This window comes from Cebus imitator, unplaced genomic scaffold, assembly GCF_001604975.1.
Source record: "Cebus imitator isolate Cc_AM_T3 unplaced genomic scaffold, Cebus_imitator-1.0 Scaffold268, whole genome shotgun sequence".
Classification (NCBI taxonomy): Eukaryota; Metazoa; Chordata; class Mammalia; order Primates; family Cebidae; genus Cebus; species Cebus imitator.
The window spans coordinates 2,293,293-2,309,185 of record NW_016107583.1 but is presented as its reverse complement, the minus strand read 5'-3'; the positions used below and the strand labels follow the sequence as shown (position 1 = coordinate 2,309,185).

The window sequence follows — 15,893 nt, the reverse complement described above, 5'->3', positions numbered from 1 at the left end:
TGTAATACACATTCATACCTGTGAATGTGATCTTTTTTAGTGACATGGTCTGGCTGTATTGCCCAGGCAATATTGTACAGTGGTGTGATCTCAGCTCACTGCAGCTTCTGCTTCCCAGGCTTAAGCCATCCTCTAACCTCTGCCTCCTAAGTAGCTGTGACCACAGGTGCACACCACCACACCCAGCTACATTTTGTTATTTTTGTAGAGACGGGGTTTTGCCATACAGATTTTACCTCCTTGGTTAAATTTATTTCTATGTATTTCATCTTTTTTGATACTTTTGTAAATGAAATTGTTTACTTTTCAAATACTTTATTGTTAGTGTATAGAAATGCTATTGTTTTTATGTGTTGGTTTTATATCCTACAGCTTTGCTGTATTTATTTATTAGTTCAAACAGTTTTTTGCTGGAGCTGTTAAGAGTTTTTTTTTTCTCTCTCTCTATACACACACACACACACACACACACAGACACACACACACACACACACACATATATTTTTATGTTAAGGGATATATTTTTCATTTAAGATCAGGAACAAGACAGCATGTCATCAGCAGTGAGTTTCACCTCTGCTTTTCCTGTTTGGATGCCTTTTATTTCTTTCTCTTGCCTAATTGATCTGACGAGAACTTTCAATACAGTATTAAATAGATATGATGAGGGCGGGCATCACTGTCTTGTTCCTGATCTTAAATGAAAAATATATCCCTTAACATCAAAATTAATTGGTAAAAGACTAAATGCTTTCCCCTAAAATCAGAAACAAGGAAAAAATGTTCACTCCCACCACTTCTATCCAATATTGTACCGGAAGTTCTATTCTATGCAATAGAGGAAGAGAAAGAAATAAAAGGTATCCAGATTAGAAAGGAAAAAGTCTAACTGATCTTACTTGTAAATGACATAATTGTCTCTTTAGGAATTCCAGTAGAGTAGAATCAAATCTTCTAAAGCTACTAATAAGTGAGTTTAGTAAGTCTCCATGATAAAGGTAAATTTAAAAAATCAACAGTATTTCTATAGCCTAGTAACTAACAATTAGAACTGAAAGTTTTTTCAAAACCATCATCAATATGATATACTTTTAAGAATAAATCTGACAAAAGACCTACAAGCTGAAAACTAAAAATCCATGCTGAGAGAAATTAGAGACCACTTACATAAATGGAGAAATATATCTTACTCACAGGTCTAAAAAGACTAGATAGTGTTAAGATGTTAATTCTCTCTAACTCCATCTGCAGGCTTTTTTGTTGAAATTGACAAGTGACTCTAAAATACATATGGAAATATAAAGAACCTATATAGCCAAAGCAACTTGGTGGGATACAAAAAACAAAGGTGGAACATTATTACTACCTGATTTTAAGACTTACTATAAGTTTAGCAACAGTAACCAAGACAACATGGTGTTGGCACCATGATCAACATTTATAGACAACTATAACAAAGCTGCACAGGCAATTCAGTGGCAAAACAACACCCTTTCAACAGTTAGGTACTGGAGTGATTGTACTTCCATATACAAAATAAACTTGGACTTATATTGATGACGGATACCCCTAACAATATACAAAAATTAACTGAAAACTGTCATGATAGTTTTGATCACAACTCAAAACTGCATAGATCTAAAGGCAAAATATATATTCCCTTAATGATATTTTACCTACAGTGTTCATCTTTTATTTATACTGTGTTAATGTCTCCTTTAATATTCTGTTTTGTGTTTTCAGATACAATTGAGCTAATAGAGACTTCTAAGTATCTATTTAATTTTTAAAAAATCTTTTTGCTATAGCATCTCACACAAGATTCCATCAATTCCTTCAACAACAGTAAACTTTGAAATGTATCAAAAAAAGATGATGCTAAAAATAATTTTTAAAAAAATTTGGTTGTTTACCTATTGCTGTTTCTGGCATGGCAAAAAGACACTTTTCTGTAGCCACTCGAAATTGCCCATGGACTGAAAGACCAACTCCCTGGGAGAAAAAGAGGCAAAAAAAGGTGGGGTGGGGGATTAAACATATTGTTAAAAAACAAATTCACACATTCACAAATATTACAAAGCAAGTAAATTATCTTTATACTCCACAGGAACCCGCTTCAGGAGATAGGTTGTACCCAACATCTTCAATTAATTTTGAATTCCACAAACATCACACGGCTATATTTCCCTTTATTAAACATTTACATACAAAGGTAAAGTCTGACCACACCCCCATCCTAGTCTGATCATTCTCTTTCTCCACAGAGACACATAGCTATTATCAATTTGGTAAGTAACCTACAGATTTTTTCCCTGTGTATTTCTTATATTTGAACAAATGTGTATATTTATCTGATATATATTTAAGAATATATACAACTATACATACATAAAATTCATACTCTTCCATGGCCTGCAAGGCTCTGTATCACCTGGCCTAGACTACCTCTTTGCCTTTATCTCCCATCACTCTTCCTGCACTCATTCCACTAGCCATGCAAGCTTTGTGCCATTCCTCCAAAATTTTAAGCTTTTACAATTTCAATTAATCATAAAACTTATTTTTGGAGATGGAGTCTCACTCTGTCACCCAGGCTAGAGTGCAGTGGCTCAATCTCCGCTCACAGCAACCTCCACCTCCCGGGTTCAAGCAATTCTCCTGCCTCAGCCTCTTGAGGAGTTGGGATTATAGACACCCACCACCGTGCCCAGCTAATTTTTGTATTTTTAGTAGACATAGGTTTCACCATGTTGGCCAGGCTGGTCTCGAGCTCCTGACCTCCGGTGATCTGCCCAACGTGGGCACCTCAGCCTCACAAAGTGTTGGGATTACAGGCGTGAGCCATATCATCCAGCCAATCATAAAACTTCTAAAGTAAGGAAGACATACTAGAGAAGGCCACTGCCTGATCAATCACTGTTTTTTCTCTAAGGGAATCTGCTCTGCCTAGAGACTTTTTTTCTTTTTCCCAGCAGGCACTGAACTAGGGATGGGCAACGGACCCAAGGGCAGCCAATGGATGTTAGCCAGAATTCAGAGGCCTGGGAAGTAAAGGCACAGGGGTGAATCAGACAAGGTTCCTTACTCTTAGGTACTTAAACTAAAACACAGTGCACAACTGTCAGTCGATGACAGGCAGTGAAGCTTAAAGGTCATCTGACATTGGAGCTAAAGATGGCATGACAGCCAAATAAAAGCTGAAATTATATGCAGTAGAGGAAAAAAAAAAACGTGAGAATGCTGCAGTCTATACAAGATGGAAGACAAAATAAATATATAAAAAGATTCAGAGATAGAAAAATAAACACACGAATTTGCCTGAAGCCCACACCTGCAGCCCAATTTTCAGGACGATAAGCTATGTTGTGGCTTTTGTCTTTGGATTCCCATTTGGTCCCTGAAGTTGTCTAATAACTGCCCCATTCTCTTCTCTGGATCTACTTGAGGGAGTCTCTGTTCTTTCCAATTAAAATCTCTTAATCACATTTTTAGTTAGAACCAGACCTAGATCCTGTCATCAGCATCACACAACATAAGCTTTTCAACCCCAGTACATATTCACTGCAATACTGTTCTGTGCTTTCCCTCCCAACACAACCTCCTAACACCGCTGTCCCTGACTAGCCATTCCCATCACATCTTCTGGAATTCTCATTCCTTTACAAAAGAACAACCAACCTAACAGACCAAATTCTCTACAGAGGGCCCTCTCTACCTCCTGAACTCTATGGAAAAAGAAACTTAGAAGCTCATATTACTTCACATAGACTCTACAGATCCATACATGGTAATTGATTCACTGATTCCATTCTTTATCTTATGTTACATAGTATATTTTGTTTCAGCATTGGCTGTTAATAGTGAATGAAAGAAAAGACATCAAGTTTTGAGTAAAAAGTTATTAATGAAAAACAGAATAAGAGACCACTGACATAAGTATAATTAAGAGCCAATTTTAAAGCCTTTCAATAAAGATGAAGCCTTGAAATAGTCAAGTCACTTCACTTGAAGATACTAGGAATATGCCAAACCATGTCGAATGAGGTGTAAAACCTTGATGGCAGATTCATAACTAATTTTTCTATCTTGCATCAAAGAATGTATTATAGGTTACTTGTAAGAAGTACCTCTTAATATCTGAAATTTTATCTTCCATTTTATTTGACCCTTAATCTTAGCTGATACTCCTTTGCTAAAGTCTCCAGAGTCAGGTTTTATTGTATTAGCTAATTTTTATACAGATACATTCTCCAAGTGTAATACTTTATTCCAACTCCTACTCTCCTCAAATACTCTCCCCAAAACCTATCAAACTCAGTAGTCAAATCTCATTTTTCACCTAACTGAATACTATCTATCTCAGTAATATCTGATAGAGTTGCTCATTCCTACTTTATGAAAGGCTTTACTGGGCTTTGAGACACCATACATTCCTGTTTTAAAATCTAATTAATTAGTTGCTCTTTCACTTCTCCCTGATATCAAAGTGTTGATTTGTCACAATAATTAGATGCCATCCTTTCATTCCCCTTCACTCTACTCCAATGTATTCTGCCCTGTCTACATTCATTCCCTAGGAGATCTCTTCCAGCCCTAGGATTTTAAGCACCACTGAAAACACCAATCAATTATTTCCCCATCCCTAATTTCTCTACTCAGCTATTTAACATCTCATTTTGAATGTCTAATAAGTATCTCAACCTTCACATATCAAAAGTAAATCTGATTTCTCCTTGAGTATGCTCCTTTCTCTGTCTTCACCTCAGTAAATAGCACCACAATTCACCCAGCTGCTCAGGCCAAACATCTCAGCGTTAACCGTCTTTCCTTCCTACCCAACAATGTAATCTATGAAATATTCTGACAGCTCTAATTTCAAAATATAACCTGGACTGGGCCACTTTTCACCATCCACACCATTCCAATCCTACTTGAAGCCTTTATCCACTCTTGCCTGGGCTGTTGTCTCTTGCTTCTGTTCTTGCCACAACCTATCATCTCCATACCAAAGCACGCTTATTAAAAATGTAAAACATATCACGTGATTCTCCTGCCCAAAAGTCTCCAGTGACTTCCTATCACACTAAAATATTAACATGGCTGATGATCTGGTCCCTTTCTACCTCCCTGATTTTATGGTCTATCCATTCCCCACTTTCACTCCAGTAAGCCACACAGGCTTTTTCTAACTTTTTTGACGTATAATATCCACTTAAATGTACATAAACAGTAACAAATATAGTAGGCATACAGTTTCAGTGAATTATCCAAATGAACACACCCATGTGACCAAAACCCAGATAAAAACTATCAGAAATTGCTTTACGCACCCTGTCTGTCACTACATCCTCCATCCTTCAAGTAGCTACTATTTTGACCTCTAATGAAGGATTAGAGTTTTTTCTGGTTTATCTAGATATAAATAGAATCACAGAATATATATTACTATCTGACTTCTTTCAGTCAACATCATGTTTGTGAGATTTTATGTTGTTGTATATAGCAGTAATTTGTACTTTTTCATTGTATAGCATCCCTTTGTATGAATAAACAATTTGTTAAGCCATTCTAATATAAATGGCTATTTGGGTTGTCTCCAGTTTTGGGCTACTGCAAATAACAATTCAGTGGCCATTCTTCTGAATGTATTTTGGTCAGATATATATCAGAAAGTAAAAGTGTCGGGTGAAGAGTATTAATCAGCTGGGTGTGGTGGCTCATGTCTGTAGTCCTAGCACTTTGGGAGGCCAAGGCAGGACTGAGGTCAGGAGTTCGACACCAGCCTGCCTGTTCAACATGGTGAAACCCTGTCTCTACTAAAAATACAAAAATTAGCTGGGTGTGGTGGCATGCACCTGTAATCCCAGCTACTTGGGGGGCTGAGGCAGGAGAATCACTTGAACCTGGGAGATGGAAGTTGCAGTGAGTCAGGACTGCACCACTGCACTCCAGCCTGGAAAAAGACCAAGACTCCATCTTAAAAAAAACACACAGGGCATTATTAACTCATTCAACTTTAAAAGATATCAAAACAATTTTCCTAAGCGGCAGTGCAAATTTCTACTCCACTAGCTGTATGTGAGTTTGTTGTTCTACATCCTGACCAACACTTGAAGATGTCTTTCACATTTTAGCCATTCTAATGACTATATGTTAGTATTTTACAGCAGTTTTAATTTGCATGTCCTTGATGATTAATGCAGTTGAGAGCTTTTTCAGGTTTATCAGCTATCTGGGTATCCTCTTTGTGGAACATCTGTTCTAATCTTTTGCTCCTTTTTTATACTGGATTTTGGAATTAACTGGTAGAAATTCTTTATATATTCTAGACATGATTCCCTTATCAGATGTATACCAAATATCTTTTCAGTCTGCAGCTTGCCTTTTCAATCTTTCAAGGATGTCTTGGAATGAACAGAAATTCTCATTCTTAACACATTACAATTTGTTCATTTTGCTTATGGTACATTTAAGTAATATTTAAGTGTGTTCTTTAAGTAATCCCTCCCTACTCCCTGGGGCTGAAATTTTCTTTGTGAAAAGGTTTCTAAAGGTTTACTTTCCATTAACTGTTATGAATTCAATTTCATTAAGTCATAGAATTAAGATGCTTTTTGATTTAGATACATAAAAATTTGTCCATTCACCAAAATTTTGAAATATATGAGCATAAACTTGTATATAACACTGTCCTGTAATCTTTTTAATGACTATGGGTTCTATAGTGATGTGCTATTTTTTTCTATATTTGTAACATATTTTGCTTTTATCTTTATCAACTTATCACTAACGATTTATCAGTTTTATTCGTCTACAAAAATAATTTTCTGCTTTAATTATACTGTTTATTGATTTTGTTTTTTTTTAATTATTATTTCATTGTGATGTCATACAAAAGTTACTGCTCCTGTGCCAAACATTTGGGACTTCCCCATTTTCTTTCTATTATGGATTGCAAGCTTAATTCTACTGGGGCCAGATATTATCTTCTGTAAGACTAATCCTTTAAAATACATTAAGACTAATTCCATGGCTAATTTTGGCAAGTGTTTCACACACAAATGAAGTTAACGTGAATTCTGCAGTTACAGAGTAAATGTTCATTAGGCCAAGCTTATTAAGCAATGTTCATTCAAGTCATGTATGTACATGTAAAATATGTGCATGAAAATATACATAGTATGTTCTGTTATTCAAAGAAATATGTTCAATTCTTATGATTGTGGTTTCATCTGTTCACCTTTTAGAGATTTCCACTTGTTTATGAGATTAGCCTATTGATTGATTGATTGATTGATTGAGCCAGAGTCTCATCCTGTTGCCCAGGCTGGAGTGTAGTGGCACGATCTTGGCTCACTGCAATCTCAGCCTCCTAGGCTCAAGTGATTCTCCCACCTCAGCCTCCAGAGTAGCTGGGACTACAGACAGATATGCGCTGCCACACCCAGCTAATTTTTGTATTTTTAGTAGAAATGGATTTCACCATGTTGGCCAGGCTGGTCTCAAACTCCAGGCCTCAGATGATCTGCCCACCTTAGCCTCCCAAAGCGCTGGATTACAACTGTGAGCCACTGCACCTGGCCATGAAATGAGTCATTTTATTTTATCTTATTTTATTTAGGTTTTTTTGAGTCGGAGCCTTGCTCTGTCACCCAGGCTGGAGTGAAGTGGTGCCATCTTGGCTCACTGCAACCTCTGCCTCCCAGGTTCAAGCGATTCTCCTAACTCAGCCTCCTGAGTAGCTGGGACTACAGGCACGTGCCACCACGCCCGGCTAATTTTTTGTATTGTTAGTAAAGAAAGGGTTTCACCAGGTTAGTCAATATGGTCTCAATCTCCTGACCTCATGATCTGCCTGCCTCAGCCACCCAAAATGCTGGTATTACAGGCATGAGCCACCACACCCAGTCTTTACTTTTTATTAATTTTTTTGAGGCAGTCTTGCTCTATTGCCCAGGCTACAGTGCAGTGGCACCATACTGGCTCACTGCAACCTCCACTTCCCGGGTTCAAGCAATTCTCCTGCCTCAGCCTCCTGACTAGCTGAGACTATAGGCATCTGCCACCACACTGGGCTAATTTTTGTATTTTTAGTAGAGATGGGGTTCTGCCATATTGGACAGGCTCATGGTCTCAAACTCCAGACCTTAGGTGACACAACTGCCTCTGCCTCCCATAGTGCTAAGGTTACAGGCAAGAGCAACCACACCTGGCCAAGATTAGTCATTTTTATTTTTATGTTTTATTTTTTTTTATTTATTTTTTTAGAAGACCAATTCTGTCCACAGTATATGAGTGTTCTAGTGAGGCTGGGGTGATGGGGAGAGTGAGACTGAAGATAGCATCTATAAATCTCATGACTTTTTTGTTGTTTTGTTTTTTTGGAGACATTTGGAATCTCCCTCTGTCACCCAGTCTGGAGCACAGTAGCATGATCTCAGCTCATGGCAACCTCCATCTCCCCGGTTCAAGTGATTCTCCTGCCACAGTCTTCCGAGTAGCTGGGATTACAGGCGCATGCCACCATGCCCTGCTAATTTTTGTTATTTTTAGTACAGATGGAGTTTTGCCATGTTGGCCAGACTGGTCTCCAACTCCTGACCTCAGGTGATCTGCCCACCTCAGCCTCCCAAAGTGCTGGGATTACAGGTATGAGCCACCACACCCAGCCAAGATTAGTAATTTTTAAATGTTAGAAAATATACCAGTAGAGTTACATCAAATAGCAAAGGTTTGTTCCTATAGTTACTCAGCTTTAGTACAAGTGTCATATTGTTCACTATGGAACTCATTAAGTAATTCAATTCAGCTTCATATTTAGTTATTACTAAGGCTTTTAGACAAGTATTTATAAAGTATCTTTCTGCAGTTGATTACTGTCAATAAAAATATTTTTCGAATCTGACCCCAGTGATCTTAAAATGATAAAAATCTGAATAAAGTTTGAAACAGACTGAGCTAAGCCTTATCTTCTAAAGAAGCAAAATGGAAATTTAGGGCTTGCCAAGTTGGGCCCCTAAAAGCTACAACTCAGGAGCTAGGATGCCCTAGAACAAAGTCCAGCTTCAAATTCTCTGAAGTCCTGACTGGACTGAGATGATCTGGGACTGCTAGTGCTCTTAGCCTGAACACCTACCAGATACAAAGGTCCGTCTTCTTTGGAGAAAGTGAATATCATCCTAGGACTCAAAAATAACTTCATTTTAAATACTCAATTAGAAATAACTCAGAAATAATCAGATACATGAGAAAGGGCCACAACCAAAAGCACAATAGAAACAGACTCATAGGACATTAAAATTTAAATGTTGTATCTAACCATTCTGCAACTATGGTATGTCTTACCTCAAATAAAAGTTTTTGCCATAAAATATATGTCATTTCATATTTAAAAAGTTACACCACTTTCTTTTAGTGTGGCATGATATATTTTTCTTTTACATCTAACCCTGCTGTGCCTTTATTTATGGTGTCCCACGCACTCTGACATTTACTGTTTTTTAATTGCGTTACTATTAAACAATCATCTTTGCAAAGTAATATAATCTACTATAAAGAATGTTAATATGGATAAGCATAAATAACAGTTGAACAAAAATGGAAAAAGTATGTGAATGTAGCCAAGCTTCTACTCTGTCACTGTAAAAATGAGTTCCTTAAGTTTTTGGCATCCCTAAAGGCAAACTTTAGGCAACCTAAGACTTTACTTTTTAATTAAGAATCATACCTAGATGAGTTTTCAGACTATTCCAGTAAGAGGAAAAAGCTGACACAGTTCTGTTTGTGGCTTTAAAAGAACATCTCATTATAATTACTTTAAAAAGACAATAAATCCATTCCAACATATAAATATGTTAATCTGCAACTAGGAATAAGCACTTGCTTTCATATTTCCAGATATTACTATTCTAGACAAAAAGATTTTTTTTTAACTGCTCCTTGTGAAGCAGGGCTAACCCATAGGCAATATACCCAGAGTAACCCAATATTAATTTTCAAAGACTGATAATTATAAAAATAAAGTAACCAAATCAGCATGGTACTGGTACCAAAACAGATATATAGACCAATGGAACTGAACAGAGGCTTCAGTAATAACACCCCACATCTAAAACCATCTGTTCTTCAACAAATCTGACAAAAACAAGCAATGGGGAAAGGATTCCCTATTTAATAAGTGGTGCTGGGAAAACTGGCTAGCCATATGCAGAAACTGGACCCCTTCCTTATACAAAAATTAATTCAAGATGGATTAAAGACTTAAATGTAAAATCTAAAACCATAAAAACCCTAGAAAAAAACCTAGGCAATACCATTCAGCCATAAAAAATAATTAGTTCATGTCCTTTGCAGGGACATGGATGAAGCTGGAAACCAGCATTCTCAGCAAGTAACACAGGAACAGAAAACCACTGTTCTCACTCATAAGTGGCAGCTGAACAATAGGAACACATGGACACAGGGAGGGGAACATCACACACCAGGACCTGTCGGAGGGTGGGAGGTAAGGGGAAAGAGAGCATCAGGACAAATACCTAATGCACGCAGGGCTTAAAACCTAGATGATGGGCTGACAGGTGCAGCAAACCACCATGGCACATGTATACCTATGTAACAAACCTGCATGTTCTGTGCATGTATCCCAGAACTTAAAGTAAAATAAAATTTAAAATGTACTAGTAAAAATAAATTTTGTTATTACACCTACTTTTTTAAAAAAAGATATTTGCCGGGCACGGTAGAACACCCCTATAATTCCAGCACTTTGGGAAGCCAAGGCGGGTGGATCAAGAGGTCAAGAGATCAAGACCAACCTGGTCAACATGGTGAAACCCCGTCTCTACTAAAAACACAAAAATTAGCTGGGCATGGTGGTGCGTGCCTGTAGTCCCAGCCACTCAGGAGGCTGAGGCAGGAGAATTGCTTGAACCCAGGAGGTGGAGGTTGCAGTGAGCTGAGATCACACCATTGCACTCCGGCCTGGGTAACAAGAGCAAAACTCTGTCTCGAAAAAAAGAAAAAAAAAGAGATATTTAAAGTTATTTGAAGGCATAATCACCTACGATTTATATTAATGGCAAGATTAATACCTCAACACGTAAACGCAGACACATATAAACAATTCAACTTGATGCTTAAAAAGTAAATATTCCAAAGTAAACAGTTGATAACCACAGTAAAGACAAAAAACTCAGAAAGACATAGAATGGGTGATGTGACTGATGTTTACACAGAGTAATGGATTTAAATCTAACCAGAGAGAATGAGTAAGCTCCTGCCCAGAATGAACACTGTATCACAGTACTGGAGAGTATGTGACAGCCTATCACCATCACTCAGGATAAATGGTGCTTTGAAATAGCACCATTTCAATCTCTTTTGTTAGAAATTCAAATAGATTTGTCATCACACATGCTTTCACTATGGTATAAAAGTTACTATTATGACTATTAAATACATTTCATAATGTATCTCTGGGACCACATGCATTAGATTAACAGAATAGCAGGCTGCAAAGAAAAACCAAAGACTTTTTACTATGTTTCTCACATTATTAGGCTTATATTGAATCTTAATATATATATTAATATATTGATTATATAATAATGTATTTTAATGAACTAACACACAGAGATTAGCACCAAACAGACTTTTTTACCCTGCTATTGGGTATGTATGATTCATGTTATTTTTAGACAAAAATTGTATTCAACTACAAATAATTGAGGGAAAATACTTATTTATGTATTAACAATCTACCATTCTACGAGGTCCAGCTTAAAATTAAATTCATTTCCTTTCACTCTCGCCAGCCCACTCCATAGCCACTCTTCTTCCCAAATCTTAGTAAACAGTGCCACCATTCATTCCATGGCCCAACCTAGAAACCTGAAAGTCATTCCTGCTCCCCTTTATCCACCACATACAATCCATCATCAAAACCCATCAAGTCTTCTCCGAAATCTCTCTCTTAAAAAGCTACACTATCAACTATCTATCCTTTCATTATCTCTACCCTGACTTTTTGTTTGTTCTTTTGTGAGATGGAGTCTTGCTCTGTCATCAAGGCTGGAGGGCAGTGGTGCGATCTTGGCTCCACTGTCAGCCTCCCCAGTAGGTGGGATTACAGGCGCACGCCACTGGGCCTGGCTAATTTTCGTATTTTCAGTAGAGACAGGGTTTTGCCATGTTGGCCAGGCCGGTCTCAAATTCCCAACCTCAGGTGATTCACTGCTTCCGCCTCCCAAGTGCTGGGATTACAGGTGTGAGCCACCATGTTCAGCCTCCACCTTACATTTAATCACCATAATCTCTCACCCGTTTCCCTGCAACAGCTTCCTAAATAATCACTTTACTTCCAATCCCACCCTCCTCCAGTCAATTCTTCCCATCAGAGTTATCTTTCTAAAACGCAAATCTGTTCCAGTTGTTGCCCTCCTAAAAGCACTTAATTAGCTCTCCAAACTGATCTCAAGATCAACTACTTAACATGTCCTGTAAGAGAGCTGATCTGGCTTCTTGCTTACCTCTCTGGCCTCAGAACTTAACCCCCAACTCCTCCACACTCCAAAATGCAGGCACATTGAACTTTGCTCAAATACGCATTCTCTCTCATCTCATTTTCACATATGCTATTATTTTCTCACCCACCAACTGTCATTCAACATTGCATCAAACCCTTACACGATGACACCAACCATGTCGCATTCTTTCACTACTCTCAACTTTTCTCCCCTGGTCAATTCCTCCTTCCTTAAGTCTCAGCTTAAATATAATTTCCTCCAAGATGCTTTCCCTATACTAGCCCCATCAATAGACTATGCACACATACACACAGTTAAGGCTGGTACTGTTTAATGTATTTCCAGACTACCTTATATTTGCCTGTTTGGACAGTAAGCTCTAGGAGAAAGGAAACCATATCTTCTTTGTTCGCTATTTTATCACCAGAGCCCAACCAGTTTCTAGCACATCTAGACATCCAGTAAGTTTTGCTGCTTGGGTAAAATAGTTGAGAATAATCTCAAATGATGGCTAAAGTCATAATGAGCCTCTAGTTTTGGAGCTGACATATCCATATATCCTTAGGGGAAAGAGCTCATTTCATGGGCAAAAGGAGCTCTCCTCTGCTTTTCTTCTGTGTGAAATAGTTTCATGCCTCAATAAGAAACAGAACCCTCTAGACCAAAACTCATCCAATCCAACATGATCAGGGCAGATGAGAAAGGATGAGGCAGGATGAGAAATGCACAGGGTAAAAGGTGCCTGCCACTTGACCTTGAACCTAGGGTGGTTTCATATACAAATGAAATGAACCCAAAGCCTGACCAATATGGCCACAGGAAAAATAACTCCCTGTAGATCTCAGAATCTGTAAGTTTGTCAAAGTTGCCAAGAATATCTATACTCCTAGCAAATCAAAATTATGTTTCCCAGAATGCAATACCTTAATGTGGGCACAGGGGGAGGGAAAGCAGTGAAGTTGAGTTCTTGGTAAGAAAATGAAAGCACCCTCCAATTTAGATATCCCTGGGCTAAAGGGTAGGTGGAAATGGGGTATAAGAAGGTGAAAAACAAGGGTTCTAATAAAAGACAAGTGGTAAAATACAGTTAAACAGACCACCTGTGGTACACTGCCAAGCCGCCAGAAGAACAACAATTAGATGATAATTCATTACATTTTGAAAAATCAATATAACCCAATGCTTACCTGTAATAAAAATCTCATTAAGAAACTAAATGACCCTAAAAATTTACTACAAGAAACTATACAACTGAAAGCAATCCTAAGGCCGGGTGCAGTGGCTCACACCTGTTACCCCAGGACTTTGGGAGGCAGAGGCAGGTGGATCACTTGAGGTCAGGAGTTTGAGACCACCCTGGCCAACATGGTGAAACCCTGACTCTACTGAAACTACAAAAATTAGCCAGAGCAAGGTGTGGTGGCTCACATCTGTAATTCCAGCTACTCAGGAGGCTGATGCAGGAGAATCGCTTGAACCCAGCAGGTGGAGGTTGCAGTGAGCCGAGATCAAACCACTGCACTCCAGCCTGGTGACAGGGCAAGACTCCGTCTCAAATAAATAAATGAATGAATGAATGAATGAATGAATAAATAAATGCAATCCTAACTCTGCCCTAAGAAGGAAATCCAAAAGACAGAGCAAGACTCCATCTCAAATAAATGAATGAATGAATGAATGCAATCCTAACTCTCCCCTAAGAAGGAAATCCAAAAGACAGAAGAAAATCTAAAACAATCTCATCTGGAGATGAGGGGAGATCTACCCCTCTCTATCAAAACAACATGTCCATCCATACTTAGAGAAAGTTCAATAGTCAATATAGATAACAACAAATAAACATATACCCTATACACTTAGAAATCCACAGGAAATTTCCCTCTATTTTTCCTTTCTCAGCTCCTGATGTGTCACTGATATTTCAGTCTTAAAGAAAGCTCTTTTCATATCTTTCAGGTATTTTTTTTAAGAGATTTAAATGACATAGGTGGGTGGGAAGAAGTATACCAAAAAGCTGAACTCAGAAGTTTCTCTAAAACTCTTAACTTAGTTAATACATTATTTCATCTCTTCTTTCATAAATTCTCAGGTTCCTTCCCCGCCTCCCGCCACCTCCTGCAGGGTATCAGATATAGTGGTACAATCATGGCTCACTGCAGCCTGGAATTCCTAGACTCAAATGACCCTCCTGCCTCAACCTCCCAAGTAGCTGGGACATGCACCACCATGCCTTGTTAATTTTTTGCCCAGGCTGATTTTGAACTTCTGGCCTCCCAAAGTGCCAGGATTACAGGCATGTGTCACTGTGCCTGGCCTCTCAGGATCCATATTAAGTAAAATAAATGCTGTTATAAAAAACCCAGCACTTTGTTATTTAATCTAAAAATGGTTTCTTAAAATGTCTTCTATTCAACTGTCACTAATAGCAAAAAACAGAACACCTTTTAAAACAAAAAAGGTACCTATTATGTCTATCAAATCTTTGCAATATATTAACATAACTCAATCTTTGAGTACTGTTCATTCTTTTTTATGAAAAAAAGGACATGTCTTCAATAACATTAATCACTGGCTAAACATAATCTGATTCAGTAGTTTGCATTTAACTGAGCACTAGTCAACTTTCACATGGGTGGTTTGTATTGCAATAAAATCATCTGGGAATTGTATATGCCCATTATTTTTATTCCATTCCAATTCCCACTTCTCTAGTTATTACAACATGCCCTTTCTAAAATATGCTTTAAAACTTAATTTTCTACTATGGATTCTGTGTGTGTGGCGGGGCAGGGGGGCGGGAATTTCCCTTTACCCTTTTGAGTTCTTAGCTAGGAATGCTGTAACAAGAAAGACAAGAGAAAAATAGTTTATCAACATGTATACCTCATGTATACATGGGAGATAGCTAGGGGGAAGTAAGAACTCTCCAAGAAGGGGGCTAAAACTCCAGCTTACATAGCAACTTGAACTAGAAAGAAGGATGTGAAACCAAAGTAACCAAAAAAACTATGGTAAATAAGAGAAACGATTGTTTTGCAGATTTAAGTTGGTGTCTCTGTTGATAGGAGTCTCTTGCAATTCTGTCATCCTTCTCCTCCCCAGAGAGAGCGCCAGACACTCTTACAAAGAGACATTTCCTTTATAGGTACACATTTCTCTTACAAAAAGGTAACTTGTACGTTTTCAGAGATTACCCTGTGTTTGCTGGTTCTCAAAATAATCTGCTCAAAATAATCTTTATGCCAAAGTGGCATATTCTGGTCTCCTACAATCACAAAACCCTCTCACTAGCAGTATCTTAAGGGCACTTTGAGAAACACAAAAACAATACCATGCTGCACCACATTTTGAGTTAGGTTGGGGAGTCAA

The 15,893-nt window shown here is 38.0% G+C and overlaps 1 protein-coding gene across 5 annotated transcripts in view; it reads right to left on the bottom strand.

Annotated features, from left to right (window-relative positions):
• The window catches only part of HIBCH (3-hydroxyisobutyryl-CoA hydrolase), a 142,865-nt gene that overhangs the window by 47,106 nt on the left and 79,866 nt on the right, over positions 1–15,893 (bottom strand). For all 5 annotated transcript variants that reach the window (XR_001817062.2, XM_017500711.2, XM_017500710.2 and 2 more), the window contains one exon: positions 1,914–1,992. Coding sequence is in view for 4 of the 5 variants with exons in the window: in XM_017500711.2 (XP_017356200.1) it covers positions 1,914–1,992 (79 nt within the window). In the remaining variant the exon portion in view is untranslated. The remainder of the gene's footprint in view (positions 1–1,913; positions 1,993–15,893) is intronic.